The following is a 25,446-nucleotide window of genomic DNA, read 5'->3' on the forward strand; positions in this document are numbered from 1 at the left end:
TCTACTAGAACATGTGTACATGCTTTAATGGTCAAAAAACACATTTTCCTCTCATACTGTCTGAATATACCTGTATTCACACTCTGTCTAAAATGCTCCGTTTTAGTCTCTTTAAGCCCCCCTCCCCAAAATAAAAAAAAAAAGCCCATTCTGTTCTGATTGGTCAGCCAGTCATTGCAGCCGGGGAATGACTGTATCGACACTGTTTCTCTATATATATATATATATATATATATATATATATATATATATATATATATATATATATATATATATATATATATATATATATATATATATATATAAAAAAATAATAGTTGTGACATCACAACCGTACAGAAGTCCTGACAGCTCGTTTAAAGACAGTTTCTGAATACAGGCTGTGTGCATTTCTCTGTGGATTGAGCGTTTTGATAATTTCACTGTATTTATATAGCATGTCAACCTGCTTTATAATTAAAAAAAGACATGGCAATCTCACTTTTTACAATATGGGGCCTTTAGGGAATAGTTCAGCAATTTGGGAAATGCACTTATTTGCTTTCTTGCCGAGAGTTAGATTAGAAGATTGATACCACGTTTGTACCAGCTTAGTTTAGCTGAGCCAGTCCAACCTTTAACCTTTAGTACAAAGGTAACAAAGATCTGCCCATGGGAGGTTTTCAGTGCATGTACAGACAACAAATCTTTAACAATGAATCTTTGAACTGAACTGAATCACCACGGTCACTGACAGAATTAGAAGCTTGTAGTGGAGCTTCTCAGTGGTGACTGAGAGTGTTGTCAGCTCAGCTATGAATCACAGTATGTTACTCCCTCGTTTAAAAGCTCATTAAAAGACTGAAAATCCACAGAAACAATCACAATGTGATAACCGTTACAAATAGTAGGCCGCTGGGCTATTAACCCTGTAAACAGAGCTTGTATAGGCTAGTTTTGTACTGAACTGAAGCAGACGGCAACAAACTGAACATAGTATTGAACTGAAGAAAGTCAGAAACAGCGGATTTAATCGCGTATCTTACAAAAAAAATGCCAGTGACAACAAATCTTTGAAGCTCAACTGAATGAAACGATTCAAATCAGCAGTATAATAGAACCCACTGCAGTTCTAGGCAAGACCCGCCTTTCAATAGCATTCGTGCGCTACAATTGGCCAGGCGTCCATGCTCGCTAAAGGTAACAGAACCTGATATGTTGAGGCCAATCGGCTCTCCTAACCTTGAACCTGAACTTGATCGGATTGCTTCGTAGGGCGGGTCCTAGAACTGCAGTGGGATCCATAATAACGCTTAATTCACCCCTACAGCAGGAGCTTAGCTTAACTTTGCATAAATACTGGAACCAGGAAAAAACAGCTAGCCACCGCTGGTTGCATGGCAACTTAACAGCGCTGACAAGACAAGTAATTGTAGTGTTGTTTTTACACTTACAAACAAGCTACAGAGGGTAATTAGTGATCTTTAGAGGTGCCAGTGGGCAGATTTTGTTACATTCGGACAGAGACAGGCCCGCTGTTTCCTCCTCGATATCGATCTTCTTACCTTCTCTTAATGATCAATCCAAATGCAAACCTGATGGAGCCTGGATATAAAGCACAATTCTTCACACTCGGTTTAAAATACATTATGAATAGTAATTATCAAAAGGATCTGCGGCTTTGGAACAGTTCTTTAAGTCGGCCTTTGTCCCTGCTTTAATTAGCAACTGAGAAAGGCATTACCATGCACAGGGCATGTTCGCCCCATGCTATCATCTCAAACCATGTTCAAATGCCTTCATCCTGTGATTATTCATGCATTTGATCTCACCAGTCGTTTGAATTCCTCCTCGGTGAATCCCATGTATTTGTGCGCGGTGCTGTAGTCGAGGTGCAGGGTGGAGTTGAAGATCAGAGGGTCGTCTGTATTCAGGGAGTAGTTCGCCTTGTCCTTCCGGAACCTGAACAAAGGAAACAATGAAAATTCAAACAAAATATGATTTAAGCCTCCAATTCTACTTTAATGCAGGTTAATTACCAGACAGTCACGTAATAAAAACGCAGCTCACGTGATGATAGGATGCTTGGTGAAGTCTGGGTCACAGGCACCTGTCAGCTTACTGGAAACAGGACACATCTGCAAGCAGAACAGCACAGGCAGCACTGAGAAATCTCATTACTGCCATCTTTCTTCTTCCAGGTGTGATACCAGAGGCTCCACTAGAGGTCAGCGTATCACTCTGTTCCTACTGGTAGATACTGTAATAATACATTCAACTATCTTTCTATAATTTCCTGCTAAAACAATCCCACTCTGTAATGATCAAAATGATAAGTATGTGGATGAACAGGGCACACTATGTTTCATAGGTGGCAGGCACATTTTTGCAGAGATTAATAGTCTTGTCGGTGATGCAGCACTTTGATGACAATGGTGAGCGTTCTGGATAGTTCCTCACCTCAAAGTGCATGTTCTGAGCCAGCAGTTTTTTGTACAGAACTTGGTCTTCCAATGTTCTGTAACCGTGGCCGATCCGTTCAGCTTTCAGCACGTCCACAGCCTAAAAGTATCAAGACAAGGGGTCACGAGGCAAAATGTTATAAAGCATAAAATAAATCCCTCTATGTTGTACATGTCTGCAGAATCTGCGGGCTATTTCTAGACTTGCAACTCAATAGCTGAACTGTCACTTTGACGGATGACTTCCTCAGTTTGTGGCCACTTTTTATGGAAGTGAGACATTCTTACACTCAAGTGGTTGAGACCATTGACTGTAAACAGTCGAGTTGAGAAACAGCAGCTGAGATGGACACAAACGGTAGAAAATAATAATGCATCTATACTAGGGGTGTGAATCTTCACTGGTCTCATGATCCGATTAGGATTATCCTGTCAACGATTTGAATCGATATCACGATGCATCACCTCCTCAAAGTTATTATATATCACGACACATGCTTTTCATCAACAAATTCAAGCATATATATATACTGCCCTTTTTATTGTATCTGCTCTTGAAAAAGACACTTCCTGAATGTAGCGGAGTCTGAACACAGCAGACAGACAAAAGGCAGAAACAAAAAAAAGCAGCGAGCGGAAAATCAACAAATAACATCAGTAGGCAATAATCGAATATGGTCTGTCACTGCAACGATGCAAAATCAGACCTAGGGCTGGGTTAAAATAATCGATTGTTTGAGTGATCTGATATCGAATAATAAAATCCAGTAATCAATCTTTTAAAGTGCTCATATTATGCTTTTCCCCTTTCCTTTATTGTGTTATATAGCTTTTTTGTGCATGTTATAGGTTTACAAAGTGAAAAAAACACTGACCAAAGTCCACCCCAAAGGGACTTACCATCTCCAACAGAAAACACTGTTCACAAACTGCTCCAAACAGCTCTGTTGTAGTCCAGCCAACGTGCGTCACTTTGTAACACACGTTATAATGCTCGCCTAGCTGCTAGTGTAGCACGCCCTCATTCTCTGCTTCTGACTGGCTAGTAGTCCTTACCTAGGTACTGCGACTCCCAACAAAGATGGAACAGAAGTGAGATGCCTCACTCTGTAGCTAAAACAGAGAGCTCAACACACAGGGTGAAAAGAGTGCAGTACAACAAAAATATAGTGTTTTTCGAAAATTAAACCATGTAAACCTATTCTAGTACAACCTTTAAATACAATTATGAACCTGTAAATGAGCATAATATGAGCACTTGAATATATACCTTTTCACCATGGATTTGGTGAACTAAACCCCCTTTTAGAGGGTCAATTCTTAATGTGAACATTAACCTGGTGCATTATAAAAAAAAAAATATTTAAGGGTTGATTCTTGCTTGTACAACTTACAACAGAAGTTCTCTGAGAATCTCTTTCATATCCAAGCTAAATTGGTATTGTTACTGAAAAATTCTTAACCTAATGATCTAAATCGGAAATGTAATCGAATCGGGATCTTGGGAATCGGAATCGAATCGTTTCAAGCTATCTTTGGTTAACCCAGCCCTACACGCGTATGTATGTGCTTGTGTGCTCCTTTGTGCATTTGTTGTCCAGTTCACTGGAATCTCCCACACAGACGTGAACCTTCAACTGGCCAACGCCTTGTTTCTTTTGGCTCTCTGCCTGTAATAACAGTTTACTATTTTCTGTTGTCAGTGCGTGACTTCATTGTTTAGTTGAATTGTTGTAGCAAATAAGTCCTCACATAACACCCCGTGCAGAAATGTCTGGTGTTATTGTTGAACGGCTTACCTCCTTCACTACAGACGCCGGGCTCACCTCTCCTGCGTGAACGGTCCTGTGGATCCCACAACGCACTGCTTCCTGTCAACAACATCGATCAGGTAACAGGTCAGCAACCAAACACAGCCAAACATCTGGCTCTCACATCTGCGATACTGCAGCACCTAGTGAGGTCCTGCTTATTTCGACAGGGTTGAATTTGTTTGGCTGTTGAGTTCAAATATCAACAATCTTTGCGCAGAATCACTTACTGCACCTTTTAAATAAAGAATTAAATGTATATTTTCCTCCTAGAGGGAAAACTAAAGTCAAACCAAGGCACTCCTCTGGTTTGATCATCTTGTTTTCATCCTGGCATTCTTAACCTTGGACACACCAAGTGTGGGTTGTTTAATCTGCAGTGTACCTAGAGATCACGTAGTTATGAAGATAACCCTGAATATTAGTGTGGACTCTGCTCTCTGAGTTCTGCTTCTTGTTAATAATTGAAGCAAGTTTTATTTTCTTCATCAATATCGATTCAGCTTGACAGGATTTCAGAACCTCTCCACACTGGATGGTGAAAACACATCTCTGGAGAACTGAATATGATATAGCATTGTATGTATGTGTAATATACTGTAGTTGTATGGTAATAATAATAATACAGTGTATTAATATGGCACTTATTAAAACCAAATATTACACAGTGCTATACAAGGAAAATAAACATACAAAATCATAAACTGTACGCATACCACATGAGGAAAGTCAATCCTAAATTTGACTAAACACATGCAGACGCAATAACCAGAATTAAATAAGGTTGTAAAAAAAAGCCTTTTAAAAAACAATGACATATTTAATGTTTGATTGATAGGGAGCTAATCAACTAAATATGTGCAACAACTGAAAATACTTTGAACTGGGTTATTAAGAATGTATGGCCATTTTATGAATTATTAGATTATACTTTATTGTCCACCTTAGTGGACATTTGTCTTTGGCTTCTCCAAAACATTCAAATACAACCATGACATCACAAGTTATCAAACATTAAACAACAGTTGTGCAATGAGCAGAAACAGCAGCAGCAGGTGGAAAGGAGGGAGGTTACCTTAACAGCCTAGACAGAGAACACATTTCAAATACTTGGGTCTTCCCTTGTGCAGTCATTGTGCATTCAGTGCCTGTACGGCATGGGGAATTAAAGACCTCTTATAAATATTCCATCTCACCCTCGGGACCCTGAATCGACAGCCAGATGGGAGCAACTCAAACTCAGAGTTTAGTGGGTGTGAGGCGACTACAGATTAGGGATGGACTATTTATCGACCCTGGCCGATAATCGGGGCATTTTTTTTGGCAGTTTGCAGATTATCTGTATCTGCGTTTTAGTTGCCTGATAACCGATAACATTAATTAATTAAAAAGTGATCTACTTTGGCTCGGCTACAGCTCTGTGTCTGTCCCTCTGCTCCAATTATTTATTCTTCTGAAATGAACGTTTACTGTAGTTACATTTTATTTGTCACAATAACATTTAGTTAACACGTTTTTTTATGCAAGACATATACTTGTATTAGATTATTTTTACGCTGTGGCACTGCTTAAGTTTGTAACAGTCCAAAATCTTAATTTTTACTAAAAGATTTTCATTTTGACTGTAAATGCATATTGGTTCCAAATATATACTAACTACTAATAATCAGCAACATTATCGGCCCTGAAAAAAGAGTATCAGTCAACCCCTACTGCAGATTTCAATCTGTCTGGCCTTCACTGTCAAATCTAGTTTTAACAGTCTATAGTCATGTTTCCATCAACGGATTTTATGCGCATTTTGAAGTATTGCATTAGAAAATGTTGGTGGAAATGGCAAAATTTGAAAAAAAACTAACTCAAATTCGCAAAAATGTTTTTACGCTCGCTTGAGGTGGTTTTTGCCTTTTTCAAAAAGAATTAATGCGCAAATGTGGGAGATGGAAACAGCTTTGCCGAATCAGTTGTGACGTAGCGAACATGTAACTCACATGACTATAGACCTGGTATCCATCGGATGGGGGAAGGATCGGTATACATGTCCCATCTAGTGCGCCGGACACTTGTGACACAATTGGTGCGTAGTTGAGTTTCGGTGCGCTATAACCTGTGCCTCAGCCACATCATGTAAATTGACGAATTGGTTCAACAGCTTGAATCGTATGGCCCTGCACACCGAATATACACAGCGGTAAACGTTGTCTCGCTGACACCAAATGTCTCTGCCGCAACGCTGTGTTCTGTACAGGTGGCCAACTTGTACAAGATAAGATAAGCCTTTATTGTGTCCTATAGGAGAAATTCATCTTGGGCATTCGAGAGAACGAAATGGCGACACATCGCGCATAAACACACAATAAACATACAGTTAACCTTAACCTACATAGAAACATAATCATACAGTATCCCACCCAATGCTTCAATGGACATCTAATAAACCTCACACAATATCTCCTACCTTTCCTCACAATCACAGAAGAACAGAAGAGAACCCACAACACATCCTCCCCCTCGTATTGCACTTAATTTTGAAAATGATTGCACATTTCCCGTTAACTAATGCTGTGGTCAATGACTTCTGTATTGCACAATTCCCAATTGCATAATACCATATCAAATATAACATAGCATATATATATATATATATATATATATATATATATATATATATATATATATTATCTCTTATTATTCATACAATACAATGCTACCTCTCTCCATTTAGCCAAATAACTTTGCTTCTAAACTCTTTGATTTAGCAAGCCGGTTTGCAATCTACAACCATGCGTAACGTCAAATTGTGACGAAACTACGCTTTGCATAGTCTAGTTTATTTGCTCTAAACCAGTTGATGGAAACGCTTCTAATTCGCATTCTTTTTTTTCTTCTTTTTTGTGACATTTTAAAAGTTTGATTAAAATTCGCTTGACAATTAGATGGAAACATGACTTAAATACATCATCGAGCTGCTTTTGTGGCCTGCCAATCACCTTCCCTGCAATATTAACCCTTTTGGAAAGCTTGCTTTTTTTCTTTTACATTCAGGTTGCCATACCAAGCTGTTAAATTAAACCACTGACTTATCGCTTCCCTCAAATGACTTAACCGGCTGTGTTTTAACTTCATTGTTAAAACACATGCACACACTCCATTGTATGGTATGTGTGGTATGGTCAGTGAGGTATGTTTGCCATCTCAAGTATCGGTGACTAAGAGGCAACTGACCACCTTGAAACTACAGCAACACACTTAATGGTACTGTAGGTAGGATTGTGAAGATCCAGGACTTAGCCAAAAATTTTGAACATCGACAACTTCTCAGTCCCTCCCCCCCCCCTGGCCCTGATTGGTGCATCTGAACAGGGAGCTGTGGATTTTTGCAAATCGCACTACAGGCTGTAGGTGGTGCCAGAGGAGCCGGATTTTTTTTAATTACCTGCTTTATGTAGTTCTACTCGAACATAGGGTCAGTTTCAGAAAGTGACAGAAAGTTAGTTTTATAAGAAATGAGCAATCAGAATATATCGAAGCAAATAACCAGAAACCTCCTTTATTCTCACATTAGACTGAAAAATGTATAAAAGAAATTGGCTGAAATATTCTAACCTGTCTCCATGCAATTACCTCCCCCCATCCTTTATCCATGCAGTTCATTTCAGGTAAGTCTTGTTCCACGTCCAGCGCTGTAGCGTATTAACTGATTAATCTACCGCATTCATTATGGTCTGACAGGCTAAATTGATTACCTACTGTGGTTTTCTCTGAATTAATCAATAAATGCTGGCTGTTAACCAAATTGGATTTTTTTTGTCAATGCTTAGGAGGAAATAGGTTTGAGAGTTTTAGGTTTTACTGCCGTACTGCGTTGATTACAGATAAAGACATTTAAGTCCTCTTCATCTGTAACGTTTATCAGGGGTGTAGCACAAAAGTCTTGACCCTGTACATACAGTAGGCATTCTCTATGAGCCCCTCCCCACATCCACAGCTATCGTTTGTGGGCCCTCCTCACTTGAGGACCCTGTATACTCAGTCTGGAACTGGTCCATTTTTCTTGGAAAATAGACAGTCCCCAATTCTGTGTTACATCTTCTTAGCCAACTTCAGTTCAACTAGTTTTACACTTACTTATGGAATTCATGGTCAATAAACCTCATTCATATTAAAGTATACCTATTTTTTTATTTAAAAAATCCCAGAAATTATGAATTATTTTGACTAATTGTTTAGATCAGAGGAACGTATGTTGATGGATAATCACAGCCTGTTTCGTGTTTTAAACCATCCGAGTTATTTTTGGGCAATTTGGTTGAAAGAAACCCATATTTTTGACATAGAAACTTTGAAAATGGGTCAAATTTGACGCGAGGACAACATGAGGATTTAACAAGACTAAGAGTCTGCAGCCATGCTATCGGCTCTGTGAAGCTGAACTTGGACACAGAAGGGCTTTAGAATAGAATACAACTTTATTGTCCAGCCAAGGTCAAAAAATCCTCTGAGCTAAATGCTAACACGCTCACTGTGGCAATGCTAACATGCTGATGTAAAGCAGGTATAATGTTGACCACGTTCAGCTTCTTGGTTTAGCGCGTTAGCATGATGACATTTGCTAATCAGCACTGAACCCAAAGTACAGCTGAGGCTGATGGGAATGTAGTTTTGCATGTGTTTGAGATCACCAAAGCTGGTATAATTCATCTTGAAGGGGGACAAGAATGTTTGCACCAAACTGTATGGTAATCCCTTTAAAAGTTGTCGGGACATTTCACTTAGAACCCCAAATGTGAACCTAATGGTGGTGCAATAGGAAACGTCAGGGAATCACCAAAGTCAGTGCACTTCATCCTCTGCTGACAATGAATGTCTTTAAAATATTTTACTCCAATCCATCTAATAGTTGTCAAGATATTTGGGTCTGGACCATAGCCATCCCTAGAGCCATATCTGCCCTCTCCGTAGCTACAAAACAAAGCTTCACATTCTTTCTAAGGATTCCTGAATGTTGCTGGGGTGATAAAGTGCAGCTATACTTGCATCAACATGCAGCTTGTGGGAACATGAGTTGGACTCTGCCTGTGGCTATAAAAACTTTTTACAACCTCATAATGCTGCAATATGGTATCAATAAAAAAATATGATGACTGTGCTTTAATGCCAAGGTAGGAGTCTACTTATGTAATTACACTGTCAGCAATTTTCCTCCAGCAGTCACACTTCTTGTTAACCCTGCTGTGGTCCTCTGGTCAAATTTGACCCATTTTCAAAGTTTCTATTACAGAAATTTGGGTTTCCTTCAACCGAACTGCCAAAAAAATAACGCAGATGGGGGGCGCCATGGTAGCTTACCTTACCTTCAATTCCGACCTGCGACCCTTTGCTGCATGTCATTCCCCCTCTCTCTCTTTTTAAACTCATATAAATGAGATTTATTGACCATGAATTCAGAACTAGGTATAAAACTATAGTGGTAATAACTTGGTGATAGTAGTGTAAATACTGGTGGTAGTGAAAAAAAGAAATGGCTGAAAACATTGAAAACGCCAAAAAAGTGTTAAGATTTAATTTTGACCCAACAAGTTGCATTGTCGACAGAAAGACAACATAAGGGTTGAAGAAATCCCAGGCTTTTTCAAAAACACATTCAAGGGCACAAAACACTCTACTCAAGTTGCCATTAAGCTCATTATTGCTGTTGTTGCTATACCAGTTATTGTTATGTGTCTGGCATGTGAGGCTGCGAATAAAGTACCCAAGACCCGCCTTTTTAATCTCCCTCATGCTTTGACAAAGACGGCCTTGACTGTTGGTATTGCATAGATGTTTTCACACGCTCACCTCATAGGCCTTGCTGTGTTCTGGATTGGCTTCACAGTTGAGTGACTCGTCCCCTGCCAGATCGATGGCGACCACTCCTTCGTGTTGATATTTCTTACACAGCTCCACCACATCCATGGACCAGCCTAGAGAGTTAAAAAAACACATATATTACTACACAGTTTGGACCTGACAACACGCACGCACACACACACACAGAGATGGAGTACTCGAGTGGACTGGACTCAGACTCTAGTCGCTATTTTTTGGACTTGTGATTTGACTTGACTGATTACTTGGACTTGGACGATTTATGAAATCGGACTCTAGCATTCATGAAATTTGTACAACTCTGAAGTTGGATAACGTTTCCGACTACTTTTATGTGCAAAAGGTCATAACAATCTGATGTAAGATATGACATACATTTACTCTGTAACTTTTTTTTTGCAGGGGCATGGCGTGTGTCCTCCACCTGCGACTGTAGTTCGTGTGAACGCACAATTGGGGAGATGACTCGGACTCGAACGGCCGGTAATGGCGACTCGACTTGGACTTGGATACTGGGGAATCGAGACTCGACTCAGACTCAACAGTTACACTCGACTATGACGCTGTGCAGATGATGTGTGGATGAAATGTGATGATACAGTCCAAGCATCATCTACATCCATCTGCATCAAGCTTACAGCTATGACGAGCACAAGACAACGTTACCCAAAAGTGACTGTGTTCATCTGGCTGACAGTAACCACGTCTGGTTCTTAAAGGAATAGTTCGACATTTTGGGAAATGTGCTTTTTTGCTTTGTTTCCGAGAGTTAGATGAAAGGATAGGTACCACTCTCATGTCTGTACGGAACATATGAATCTACCACCAGCAGCCGACTAGCTTAGCTTAATGTAGGCTGATTTTGTTACTTTTGGACGAAGCCGGGCTAGCTGTTTCCCCCCTTTTCCAGTCTTTATGCTAAGCTAAGCTAACTGTTTTCTGGCGGTAGCTTCATATTTACCATACAGACATGAGAGTGGTGTCAGTATTTTTATCTAACTCGGCAAGAAAGCAAATAAGCTTAACTATTCCTTTAATTGGCTGCGTCACATCTTGACTTTTACTACTGTATGAAAACAACCTACTTTCACAAAACCATAACAGTTACATACATATGATGCAATGTCCCAGATCATCATACAGACTTTATATGAATGAATTTGCAGTGTATTTTAGATGCTGCATTAAAGTGTTAGACTGCATTCTGTTTAAACATACACATATCTAACTGCATACAGATATGCAACAGCTTGTACAATCTTCCTAAAATAGCACTTCTCATCTACAGTATAATAACAAAATCAGATGTCCTCCAGCCGTTCAGGAAGTCTCCTGCATAAAGATGTAAGCACTTGATGATATTACAGCATGTTTTGCAAGTGATGTAATGTAGCATACAGAATGACAGGTTTGGTTTGCACTTGGCTGTTGGGTCACATATGAAACAGCTGCATAAATGGAGCAAAGCAGATTTGCAACAGACTCATCACTACAGGCTCTGCTGCTGCTGAGACAGTCACTGCTTATGTTACAGTAACAGTTACAGCCTCTAGACTGTACACAGTGATTTGTTCAGTTCTCTAAATAAGAACAGCTGAGGCAGAGCTTTGAGACAGTACAGTAAGGAGCCTTATCTCACAAGGTTGTTTGGGCAGACAAGAGCATGAACAGTTCATTACTTGGCATGTGGCGCATGCAGCATAGAATGGACCTGGCTTTGATTTTGAAGGCCCTCTCCCCCTCGCTGAGGCCTTCATTAACCAGGTGCACCACCTCGTCTGGGCTCAGGTCACCTCTGAGTGAAGAAAGAAAACATGCAATGAGCCAAACTTAAAGGGTTATTTTTGTATTTTTCAACATGGACCCTATTTCCCCATGCATTGGTGTCTCGTGTGAACAAGAATCTTTGAAATTGGTCCAGTATTGAGCGAGAATGCTGTAACCGGCACCCGCGAACCGGACTGCAATGTAACCATTCGGGGCAAATGTTCACTGACAATTTATGTCCACAAAAGTGCTGTTTTTTGCCACTGATAGGCTCAGATTATTATTCTTAAGTGTCTGACAATATTCAGACAAGGATCCCTACAGAGACGAACCTTTTGGGTAAAGAGTAAAGTCTTTTTTGATTAACCAGAAACGGCATTGAAATCGCCATCGCCAAACCTACCAGACTCCATTTAAATAAACAATACTTTCAGCATGTATAGAGCCACATGTAAATGGGTTTATTTCAACCAAACCAGAGTGGTGGTCGTTGGCACAGTGAAAAGACGAACCAAAACAGCTTTTGAAACAAAAAGGATCCTACTAGGCCTGCGATTCGGGAATATATGAATCACGATTTTTTAGCTTAGAATTGATACTCTCGAGTGCCTGGTTAGCTCACCTGGTAGAGCGGGCGCCCATATATAGAGGTTTACTCCTCAACGCAGCGGCCGCGGGTTCGACTCCAACCTTTGCTGCATGTCATTCCCCTTCTCTCTCCCCTTTCAAGTGTAAGCTGTCCTATCCAAATAAAGGCCTAAAATGCCCAAAAAATAATCAAAAAAAAAAAGAATTGATACTCTCACGATTCTCTGCCATGTTTTTTTTCTCATGAAGTGTAATATTATTGCACACATGAACCATGACAAAACAAAACCAATTGGCAGTACCAAACATAGATTTTTTTTTGGCACCTATAGCACATTGCGCATCACCACAAGCCTGTACACATAGAGGCTTCAATGAATAAAGAAAATAAAGTACATACTGGCCATTTAAGTACAGTAAGCTACCAAAAATAGTGACATATAACACATTGAACTACATATGGCCCTGATACAGGCTCTATCTGAACTCCTTGAACATGTCTTTACATAATTAAAACATGTCAATGTCAAATGCTTTCAATAAATTAATTGAAGGAGAAAAAAAAAACAAAAAACAAAGTAATTTAAAAATTAAATCACGAACAAGGGTGAATCGAGATCGCGATTTATAGTGCAGGCCTAAGCCTACTCTTTAACAAAAAGGTCTAACTCTATAGGGATCCTTTCCATAATGTGGTCAAACACTTATAATCTGTAATAATATAATAATAATATTAATCTGAGCCTGACAGTGGCAAAAACAGCAATTTTTGCACGGATGCAGCAGTCTTGCTTAATACTGGACAAATTTCAAAGATTGTTGTTCCCATCAGTCACAACAGACACAAAAACATAGGAAAATAGGGTCCATGTTGAAAAATCCAGAAGTTACCCTTTAATACATCCCTCTCTAACACAAGGGTTCACCAAAGACTTACTCTCTCTGGTTCCATGGAATGGGATCCACTTTAGTGTTAGCCAGCAGATGCGGGCTGTATCTGACCTCCACATAAATCACTCCCTCCTTGGCTTTGTCCTCCACAAACTCATAGGCCATCCTCTTAATGGCATCTCTGTCTCCACTGAAAACAAACAAAAGAAAAACACAAAATGAATGACTTTCTCTTATCTCAGTGGTACAAATAAAACCATTAGTCACTGCTAATCCATTATCTAAACAATGATGGCTTACAAAATGAGCAATATAAAAATGTACAGAGTATTACTCATATGATATAATTAATTTCATTTAAACACCTACACTTCTACTTTGTACTAGGGGTGGGAAACTAATTGATTCACGTATGTATCGTGATTTCTTTTTAATTTTTTTTAAATTAATTCTTTTCCCTAGAATCAATATTTTTTATTTATTTATTTTACTAATGATCCCCCTAAATATGTTCTGTTTATACGGTACTACAGCATATCTGTTTCCATCAAAACAGAGCCAAAGCAGAAAATGCAGAAACTCCATGTTATGTATTTCTTAACAAATGAAATAAATGTCAGACTGACTTATTTCAAATTTAAAAGTAATTAAAAAATATTTTCCACTTCCACAGATTTACTCCTTAGGTATTGAAATGTGGTTTTGAATGACAAGGCATTTTTCTCATTCTCGATACTATGGAGGCAATTTGGTCGGTGCCTAAAAAGTATGGAAATCCAGCCCTACTGACAATACACAGTGTTGTGAAACTATTCACAGCTCCTTTTCCCTCTTCCCTTTAGACTCAGCAGCACACTGTCCTCCCCACATCACATGACGGACAACAACACAGCTTCCAGCATTTACACAGGTCTGAATGCCTGTTGTTCTCCAGCATCCTCTCATTAACCCCCGACCCACCCACTCAAACACACACATCCCCACTGAGCTCATACAACAATTCTACATCAGCTAAACTCAGCTAGCAAGTTCCCTATGTTGTTGAAGCACACAAGGTTTTCAAGAGCCTCGATCCAAGAGGGTCCATTCAGCACAACTGCACGCTGCAGTCCGGCCTCTCTACAGACCGTCATTGTGGAAAGCTTTATTTGGAAGTCTTTATTTGGTCTTTTCTGAACAGTTCAGCGTCACTGCAGGACTTGATAGACTCCGGAAAGGCTCCCTGAACAACTTTACTCTCCTCTCAGTTTGGTTGCCAAGTCGACACTTGAGCTCTAATACTTATGTGTTCCTGTTCTGCATGTCTGGCATTTTAAATCCAGCCCACCACCATCAATCACAGCCTATTAGGGGTGGGGGGAAAAACAAAAAACAAAAATTGTATATGTATGTCGACTTTTAAAAATCGATTCTTTTACCTAGAATCGATATACAGTATGTATATTTTTTTAACAATGATTGACCTACTTATTTTCTGTTACTACGGTACTGCTGACGGCGACTACATCATATCCGTTTTCTGAACAAAAGCAGAAAATGCATAAAATCCATGTTATGTATTTATTAAATTTTTTTTTAACAAATGAAATAAATGTCAGACTGACTGACTAACGTGATGTGCATTCTTTTTAGAAACCAATCAGTTTTTAGAAATGTCTCAGGATATATTGTCTCTAGAAGTGGATTATTCAACTTTTGGTTTTGTTAAAGAAGGTAAAGAAAATCGCAATACTAAATACTATCGAATCGCAATACTTCTAGTGCTGCCGCGATTAGTCGACTTAGTCGACGTAATCAACGGCAATTTTTGTAGTCGACGTGTTGTTTACCTATTGACCCCCTATTTATTTTTGGTCTCCCGTCTCAAACGGCTCACTGTAATTCACCTCCACGCCAGTCTGTGTGCTGTGCACGCCCTGCTGGTTAATCTGCTGCTATCCTCTTTCTTCCCCCTCACCCCGCCTTAACTGCTTTGATATGAAAAATGGCAGAGGCAGGTGAGTCCTCCGATTCAAGTCCGAGAATTAGACAAAAAGCTTCTAAAGTATGGGAGTATTTCAGGCCAACTGGTCAACTGGTCAAACTTCACTTGCTTATCACAGGAGCACAACCACAATGCACGAGCACCTATAAAGGAAACACACAGGAGTTGTTCAAGATGTGCCCACAAAAAAGGAAAAGACAACGTAAGTATATGATTAATGAAACGGCGAGCTAGTCTGTACTGTTTATTAACTCTTGAGAAGTACAATGACTGTCTTTGGATGTTCAACAGGCTACTTAGACTTTGGCAGTAATGTTTTAAACCCCGCCATGCACACAAGTGTAAACGCGAGCAGCATAGCTGCATGCCTGCCTGCTTTCAGCGCGATTCATTATTAAGCAGAGTTAGGCGGGGGGGAGCTAAGCTAAGCGTAGTAGGCTAGTCCAGACTCTGACTAATATGGTATAGCCTAATGGAAATGCAGATACTTATGCTTAGATTGTTAATACATATGTTTTTGAACAGTTTACTTAATGAACTTCTAACAAAAGTAGGCTGATATTGATGTGAAGGTTAAGGTGAAAGACAGGCCCAGACAGGACAAAAAGACAGGATATAAGGAATGGGCTCTCTACATCAGTAGGCTAATTGTGTATTTTTCTCCTCTTTTTGTCAGTTGCAGGCAAAGTAGTCTGACTGAATTCCTTCCAAGGAAGGACTGCATGCCACAACTTGCAGCAGTACTCACTGACAAACGAAAGATTGGTCGTTAGTGGCAATAGTGAATACTTCTAGAATTGCAATACATGAAAATCGCAATACAAATGGAATCGGCAGCCATGTATCGTGAAAGAATCGAATCGGGACAAAAGCATATTGTCCCAGCCCTTCAACCTATACTACACACTCTGGTGCTCAGACTTTGGATGCATCATAATTGTATAACATAACTGCCTGGACTTTGACCTCATGGTAGACTTTGGGGGAAAAACATTCCTGCGACAGTAATGAGGTGATGACCCTGACTCTTAATCACTCCAAAGTCTTGCTCTTTGCACTCCCTGTCACCTGCTGAGCAAGGAAAACACCTTTGGTAATTATGAAACGGAATCATCAAAGGAGACCTGTCGGCCCATGGTCGGCACTTACGCAACCACGTGCATGTACTCCTCGAACTTGCCCAGGAACATGGTGAGGGTGGCAGGCTGCTGGACGATAATGATCTGCCTCATCTCCTCCACCGTATTTGCTGGTAGATGGATGTTGCGTCTCCTAGAAAGGAAATTTAAATGTGTTCTTTGTTTCAATTAAACACCAAATTCTAAATCTAGTTTACCTGATTTGCTCTGCTATCTTAAAAGAAAAAAGGGGTAACACTTTACTTGAAGGTATCTACATAAGAGTGACATGACATTGTCATGAACACATGACACTGTCATGACACATGAACCCTAACCATAACCATAACCATAACCATAACTTTAGCGTTATGTCATAAACGTTTATGACTTGTTTATAATGTTTGTGACACGTTCACGACAGTGTTATGTCACTCTTATGTAGATACCTTCAAGTAAAGTGTAACCGAAAAAGGTTATTGGGGCAACCTCTAACTCAGCCAGTAGAGCGTGCGCCCCATGTTGGCTGAGTCCTTGGCAGCGGCGCGGGTTCAAATCCGACCTGCGGCCCTTTTCTGCGTGTCATCCCCCGTCTCTCCCTTTCCTGTCTATCCACTGTCAAATAAAGGGAAAAGCCCCAAAAAATAATCTTAAAAATAGAAAAAGAAAGTAAGGTTATTGCTTTATTATATTCTGAAAATGCAGTATTAAAGCTGCTCTAATCTATTATTATGTTTTACATTACCAATGGATCGGATGACAATGTGTTATGTTGAAACCGACAGTTCCCCTCAGCTCTACGGATTCAGCGTCTTTTTAGCTCATTGTTTGGGTTTCGTGGTCCGCAACTTTAATATTTTGGTTCAGTCGCACTGCTCTCATTAGTGCCATGTTCAGATGGTGCAGGCAGATTGTTTTTGGCAAAAATACTCTGATGAACCCACTATACTGTACACTACCTGCCTAGCATCAAACGGCAAGCTGAGACAGTTAGCAACTGGCTGGTGAACATTGTGGAGTACTTAGCGGCAGAGGCAGACTTAGGGATTGACATTTTCCCCACTAGTTGGAGGAGACCAAAACCAAGCTAATAGGAGAGTGAATATTGGACTTACATTCATCAGGTGGACAGAAACAAAGTACATAGGCAACTGTTTGCTTACATGTTCCCCATATGAACTCATATGAACTCTGATAACAAAAAAAACAGTATTCAAATAGTGAAGAATCCCTTAATTTTGGTTATTTAAGAATTCTGACCACGATACAGTATGTTCGGAACATGTTTTGCAGGCGGTAAAACAATTCTGTGCTCTGTGGTGGATATCACTTTTCTAATGGCGACAATGTTTCAAACATATCTTTTGCATTTACTAAACTACTGCAATTTTTTGGGGTACTTCTCAGCCTGACCAATATATCTGCGATAACCTAATATCAGCCGATACACTTGCTCGGGGCGATTTATCAGTTATCTATTTTACTTTATCAAATATTCATATTCACAAGTACAGTTAATCAACAAAACTGGGAAGGAACAATGACATCTTATCTTCTACCTTCTTAACTAACTTACTTGGCAACATCAAGAATAGTCTGCACCCTGATGGCTCCATCGAGGTGCACATGCAGCTCAACCTGTGGATGAGAAAGATAATGAATCAGTCAATTAAAACATTTTTTCTTCTTCTTTCAAATCGATAGATAAGACCATATATCTGAGTCGGATTGCACACTTTAGTTTAGAGGAGAATAACAAAGCATGTCAGATACTGGGAAGTGTTTAAAAAGAGAGCCACCAGAGAGCACAATGGTGCTGGTGCTGCAGCTGAATGTTTCAGCTGCAGCCCATCATTAATGCAGTGCACATGATTGGGCAACAAGTGGTGAAAAGGCCAAAGAAGATGAAGTGTCCTGGCTCTCCTTCAAGCACTGTGGGGCCGTGATTTATTCAGGCAGATGAAACCAATAAATCTGTGCTCCTCCTTCCACAACTGAAGCCAAAACTTCTCTCATCAGTCTGGCCCTCGGAGAGCCCAGACCTCGGCCAGGCCATTTCTGGCAATGTTAACAATACTGAAAAATAATATGTGTATCTGCCCTGTGATTTCGATCCGCTTCAAAATGTAATGTTTTCTTCCTTGGCCCATTCTACACTCTTCCACCAAGTTTCATGAAAATCAGGCCAGTAGTTTTTCTATAATCCTGCAGAGAGACAACAAACAAACAAACCAAACTGAAAAAATAACCTCTTTGGTGGAGCTAATAAATTAAGTGTCGCGGGTGAAGGTGAGGGATTGTGGACCCAAACGCGGAGTGAGAGGCAGGCAGGAAGGCAGGAGATGGTTTGTTAAGTCTGATTTATTAGTCCAAACTCAAAAATGAACAAAGGGAGTCCCGGATGAGGCAGCAGGCAAAAAACGATTCCCAAAACAAGAAAAGGCATCCAAAAACAAACCAAGGGAGTCAAAAACCAGGAAAATATAGGAGGGGAAGAAACAGACCAGAACTGACACGGCGAACACACAAACTGCCGGCACCAGGACACAAAATGATCTGACAAAAGACAAGGGGAAGACAAAGACTAAATACACAGGGTAACGAGGAAACAAGAGGCAGGTGACACAAGGGCTGGGAAACAGGTGGAAAACATCAGGTAATCACACAGGCGGGAAAACACAAAGTAAAGCTAAACAAGACAAGACAGAACAGATTATCAAAGTAAAACAGGAAACAAGCAAAATACAGAACAGACACAGACTACAAAAATAAAATACACACCAACCCATAACATTAAGTGTATGTCCCCGCCTTTTGGCCATGAAGCTGCTCTAAACTTTATTGATATTTTTATCCTGAATCCTGAGAAGTGTATAATGTTCAAAACAACTTACAAGAGCTACAACAGCTCAAAGATTATATTAACAGTCTGTGGTCAAATGCCCTGAATCAAAGCATCGTTCAGGCTTTCTGCAGGCTTCAGAACCTGAAGAGAAATCCTTCATAAGTTATCACAACTCAAAGGAAATGTGTTAGATTTCCAATGGTAACATCATTTAGGGAATGGAATGTTCCTTACTCGAGTTCCCCTTTAAACACACATTCAACTTCCAGTGCACTTTTTTAGTTATTTTCTAAAGCCGTGCAATAAAAACATGAATGTTTTTCCCCAGTATGTGTTCAAAATGTGGATCTCGTTTGTTAAAAAAAAAGAAAAAGAAAAAAAGAATCAACCACCAGCTTTTAATAAATCAAACCTTTCTAGGGTATTACAACTGAAGCTGAAACATTTAATCGATTCGTCAATCAACAGAGAATAATTCAGCAACTATTTGGATAATTGATTAATCGTTTATGTCATTTTTCAAGCAAAAACTCCATCATCCTCTGCTTCCAGATCCACAAATGTAAAGATTTGCTGCTTTTTTTCTGTTTGATGTCATTGTAAATTGAATATCTTTGTGCTTTTGGTTGAACACAAACCATTTGAAGACACCACCTTGGACTTGGAGAGATTACTTGGATATCAAGGGTAATTTTCCACTACTTTCTGATGATGTGTGGGCCAAATGATTCATTGAATAATCAAAAATATACCCTGAAAATAACCTGTTAAAAGATAATGAAAATAAGCCATAGTTATGAACAACTGCTATTCCAACCTGCTTTCTTATCACCTCACTACTTTTGTAGAAAGCAAACATGTACAGGTCGAACAGCTGTGTCCGCCTGTGTGCTGAAAGATAAAGAAAATCTTGAGATCATATGTTTACAACAAGACATAATGCGTGTTACTGCAAACTGCTTGTTTACAACGATTTTCTTCCCCTAAAAGCCTGATGTGGTGGAGCGTCACATGGTTCACAGCTGGTTAACCCATCTGCAACTTCAGGACATCCTGTGGTAATTCTTTCAGTACACATAGCACTTTCTGTTCTACATAGTGGTAACTTATATACAGCAGGGATCTTCAACAGGGGGTCCGCGACCCCTAAGGGTCCTCAGAGTCAATGCATGGGGGCTTCCAAATTATTGTTAATTTTGGAAAGTTTTTTCAAAAATGAAAATGTCTTAAAGGACAATTCCGGTGCAAAATTAACCTAGGGGTTAATAACATATGTGTACCGAGTCAACCGTTCTCTGGGACATGTTTTCTTGCTAATCGAATGTGTCTCTAGCTTTAAACAAGCTACCGCAAACCAGTGGGTTGCTGCTAACGCTAGCTTTCGGTGAAGAGGGTAAATCTCTATTTCTATACCACTAACAAGGCACAAAATAGCACCACACTTCAACGGTAGCATAATGAGGGTCCCTACATGTAAACCGACCCTAATTATGCTACTGTTGAAGTGTGGTGCTATTTTGAGCTTGTTATGCTTGCTATTTTGTTAATGTTATTAACCCCTAGATTCATTTTGCGCCAGAATTGTCCTTTAACATGAATCCAACATATTATTAGCAAATACAAATCCGCACTGCTTACTGGCGGTAGTCACTAAGATAGCCACCCACAGATACAGTTAATCCTAAATAGGGATCGACCGATACTGGTTTTTAAGGCCGATATGGATACTGATTATTGGTAGTTAATGACACCTATAACCGATATTTGGAACCGATTTGCATTTAGAGTGAAAATGAAAATGAAAGTCAAAATTAAGATTTTGGAATGTAACAAACTCCTACGCAAAACTTCATTTAAATGCTTTAAGCATTTATTTAATAAATTAGAAACTTTCAACATACTCCACAGTAAAAGAGAGTCAGATAGTGTTGTGGGCGGGACATTAAGTCAGACTCAGTGGTGAGTGAAACCGAAGCAGAGGGACAGACAGAGAGCTGGAGCGGAGACAAAGTAGACCACTTTTTAATTCATTAACTTTATCGGTTATCAGGCAAATAATACGCAGATACAGATATTCTGCAAACTGCCAAAAAAACGGCGCGATAATCAGCCAGGGCCGATAGACGGTCTATTCCTAATCCTAAGGATTCACTGTGCCACATTAAAACATGATTTATGAAATCATGCCAATAATTATTAGGCTATTTTAATAGCTTAGCATTCTATTTTGAAAAGGTATGTATAAAGGCTTTAGGCTGCCCTACAAGTTGTTAAATGTTAAATGTTTGAGTTGTAGACAGGGGCGTATTGGCCATCTGGCATTTCTGGCAAATGCCAGAGGGGCCGGTCCATTTTTTAAATTGTGGGCCGGTCAAATGTATTGTTGTGTAATATTAAGCATTTTGCCAGTCGGCAACGGCTGGCCTGGTCCCGAGATGGGCCGACCGACCCAATCAGAACATGCGGCGTCGTTCTGCTCCGTCTTTCTGCTGTGCCCCATTCACGTAGTAGTTTTACACTATGTAGGTTAAACTCTGCAATTAATCCGCAGTTCACATGTATGAACTGTGGTGGTCCATTACACTGTAGGCTATATTCAACATCACTGATTAAGTAGCCTAAGTCAATCCTACATTTTTCAACTTGGGAGCAAAATGTGCTCTGTGGGGAAAAAAAGTGACCATGAAGCCCTGTTCATGCTAATTAACACAACTGGACTTTAGGGTCAAGTGTTGTTGTATCCGGCCCATGTCCCGGATGTGAAAGCCTCCTTACTGGACTACTGAATATAATAATATTCCATCATATTTTGTATTTTGAATTTGTACCTGCCACCAGAATTTGTGATTTCCTTGCAATAAATATTGACATTTTTACCATAAATTGGTGCATAAAAATTTATCAGAATGCAGGAATTTAAGTCTTTTAACCTATAAATGTCCCCCCCCCGCTTTATGTGTTTCCCGAAAGACCAATTCTGAGCAAAAAAAAACCCTGACGTATAATCACAGACAGCCATAAAAAACATTTAAATTGCAGGGTTAGAGCATTAAAACAGATGAAAAGATGGAGAACCAGACAGACAATATGTGCAGTGTCAACAGAGAGAAACACGGACAATCGAACAGACAGTGACAGCAAAGACCAACATACTGTAGAGAATGACAGTAACAGCATACAAACGGCATAAACAGGCAGTATGTGTAAATTTGTTATAAACGTGTGCTCTTTAAAAAGTAGTAAGCATTGTTTGCCAGTTACTTACATTAAATGTTTAAAAATCTGTTACATAAGGTATTGCTTATATTATTTCACCATCTGTACACAAATGTAATTAGGGAATGCATGTGTCCGTGGGTGGGGCTGCATGGGCGTGGTAATGTGGGCTGATGTGAGTGCCAGGGCTGAATTTTTGTCCCAGTCCGCCCCTGGTTGTAGACAAAACAAGACATTTGAAGAAGTCATCTTGGGATTTTTAGGAAACACTGATCTCGATTAATCGAGAGAATAATGGACCGACTAATCGCAATGAAAATAATCGTCAGTTGCAGCCCTAACGTAAACTGAATATTTTCTTAATTTTGGACTGCTGGTTGGACAAAAAGCAGACAGTTGAAGATGTCAGATGTGGATTTTATGAAATTTTGATGAGCACATCTCACTGTTAATAATCAGGAGATGAATCTCCACTTATTACATGAGCACACACTGACTGTAATAACCTTACTATACTGTGCTGTTAGCATATGAAGCATGGATGGTGAACTGATGGCTACCGCAACAGACAACACCACCACCAAATTAATATTTAATCAGATTATCTCTGCAAGCAGCCCCCGAGGCCTCTCCTTTTACAATTTATGATCTCTCTCTCTCTCTCTCTCTCTCTCTCTCACACACACACACACACACACAAACACACACACACACACACACACACACACACACACACACACACACTTCTTTCTGTACAGTGGGCTATATGTAATTTCTTGGCTTCTTATCAGCTGTCAGCTCCAGCCCCAAGACTCCAAAAGGCACCAGTCAGTGAATATACATTACATTTCACGCCTGTGTGCCTGATGTGCATGTGAAACTAGCTGAAAATGAATGGTGCATTTCACTGTAAGGCCTTTAATGAAAGCCAGTTGTCTCTATGCCAGCTAATGAAAGAACTAATAATAAGTGGTGTTTCTGTGTGTGTTTCTATTACAGTGAGGAGAAGCTGGCATGAATTAAAGGTGAATCCCTTCATCCAGTGGTGGAATGTAACTAAGTACATTTACTCAAGTACTGTACTTAAATATAAATGTTGAGGTACTTGTACTTTCCTTGAGTCTTTTCTTTTCATGCCACTTTCTACTTGTACTCCGCTACATCTCAGAGAGAAATATTGTACTTTTTTACTCCACTACATTCAACTGACAGCTTTGGTTACTAGTTACACAAATTGAGATTTTTGCACACAAAACACATGTAGTTTATAAAATACAATGTTTTATTTTAAATGAAACTAGCCAACAATATAACGGCCTACAAGTCCAGCTGAAATGATTAGACCATTAACTGTTTGGATCCTTTACAGTTTCTAAAATGTGAGGATTTTTCTGCATTGAGTACTTTTACTTTTAATACTTTTTCCTGATGATACTTACATAGTAAGTAACATGTACAAGACTTGTAACACAGTATTTTTAACAGTGTGGTATTAGTACTTTTACTTAAGTAAAGGATCTGAAATACTTCTTCCACCACAAGCATGCATTCATGCAGTATTACCTATTACACGGACTACAGAACAAGCTGTTATAAAGCACGATCCAAGTTCAGGAATCACACTAATTTCTTTGCTCCATGGCATGGCAGTATGAATGATATAATGTAAACATCTCATTTCATTCTTCACAGTGCTGCTTGACTGATGGATCTTGTTTTTATTGGATTTTTGTTTAAAGTCGGTTGTCACATGTTAAACTGTAGGCTATGCAATAATACATACATACTTCCGTGTTTCACTACCGGCTTCAAGCACAACACCGACAGCGGTAAATGTTGTCTGACATTTGAGTTCTTTCTTCATATTTTTAACCATTCTTCTTCTTCTTCTTCTTCTTCTTATTCTTCTTGTCACGAGGACAAAAAGAGTGTTAACGAAGTCGTAATGCATAAAACCAGCGAGCCACATGTTCCTTTCACACTGCAGTGTACTGGCGGCTGATAACGTACCTTTGGCTTGTTGAATACCACTTGTTGGGAGGAGAGCTCGGCCATGGTGCAGAGGCTGTGGCTGCCAGTGAGTCCGCTGGTGCACAGAGAGTTGAGGACTGGGGAGCAGAAGCCAATCGCAGCTCGTCTGGCTATTATATGCATGGCTCCGGGACACGCCTTCGTTTATGAAATGGGCAAAAAAGCAGCCACTAAGTGCTATAATTATACCAGAAGCTGGGAGGGTATACTGTAAGGGCTGTACAACGCTGCAGGTGCAGTGTGCATTAACACATGGAGATTGCAGGAGATAGAAGGATTAACGGCCCGGTATGGCAGCAGCTTTGCACCCATGTGATGAGAGCTTTACCGGGCTAATTCATTATGTCAAACCGGGGAACAACAAGCAAATTTTCGTGTTTACGTAAAGTAGCCTACTCTGCATGTATAGGCTGACAAAAACAACTGTGATTCTATAGCCTGTAATGGCCATGGAGAATATGTTGAAATAGCCTACCCTTATATCCAGTAGATAACATTTACAGTAAACACACATGCCAAAAATAAAAACAGACATTTGGCTTTAGCATTGTTGTCAGAGAAGATAGTATCATTTCAACTTAGCTTGTTTCCTTAATATCTGATGACATATTGTGGTCATTTTTTTTATTAAATACAGTAAATATATTACATATTGGACCTTTAAGGCTACTCAAGTACTAGTAGGCCAGTAAATCCCTAATTTGAAAAAATAAATAAATAATGTGATTAAAACAATATATCAATTGTAACACCTAAACACTACATGCTACTGTTATGCTACTGCTGGCACCGTCAGACACCACCTACCAAGAGCCTGGGTCTGTCCGAGGTTTCTCCCTAAAAGGGAGTTTTTCCTCGCCACTGTTGCACTAAATGCTTGCTCTTG

General features: G+C 39.7%; 1 protein-coding gene across 2 annotated transcripts in view; it reads right to left on the reverse strand.

Moving 5' to 3' along the window:
- The window catches only part of ada (adenosine deaminase), a 25,857-nt gene extending 1,040 nt beyond the window's left edge, over positions 1-24,817 (reverse strand). For both annotated transcript variants that reach the window (XR_004899006.1, XM_031313029.2), the window contains exons 1-10: positions 24,540-24,817; positions 18,045-18,106; positions 16,500-16,622; positions 13,413-13,556; positions 11,800-11,915; positions 10,091-10,215; positions 4,241-4,312; positions 2,440-2,541; positions 2,050-2,117; positions 1,812-1,941 (exon numbers count right to left, since the gene is read on the reverse strand). Coding sequence is in view for 1 of the 2 variants with exons in the window: in XM_031313029.2 (XP_031168889.1) it covers positions 1,812-1,941; positions 2,050-2,117; positions 2,440-2,541; positions 4,241-4,312; positions 10,091-10,215; positions 11,800-11,915; positions 13,413-13,556; positions 16,500-16,622; positions 18,045-18,106; positions 24,540-24,683 (1,086 nt within the window). In the remaining variant the exon portion in view is untranslated. The remainder of the gene's footprint in view (positions 1-1,811; positions 1,942-2,049; positions 2,118-2,439; positions 2,542-4,240; positions 4,313-10,090; positions 10,216-11,799; positions 11,916-13,412; positions 13,557-16,499; positions 16,623-18,044; positions 18,107-24,539) is intronic.
- Positions 24,818-25,446: the final 629 nt, after the last annotated feature.

Source organism: Sander lucioperca, chromosome 12 (assembly GCF_008315115.2).
Source record: "Sander lucioperca isolate FBNREF2018 chromosome 12, SLUC_FBN_1.2, whole genome shotgun sequence".
Classification (NCBI taxonomy): Eukaryota; Metazoa; Chordata; class Actinopteri; order Perciformes; family Percidae; genus Sander; species Sander lucioperca.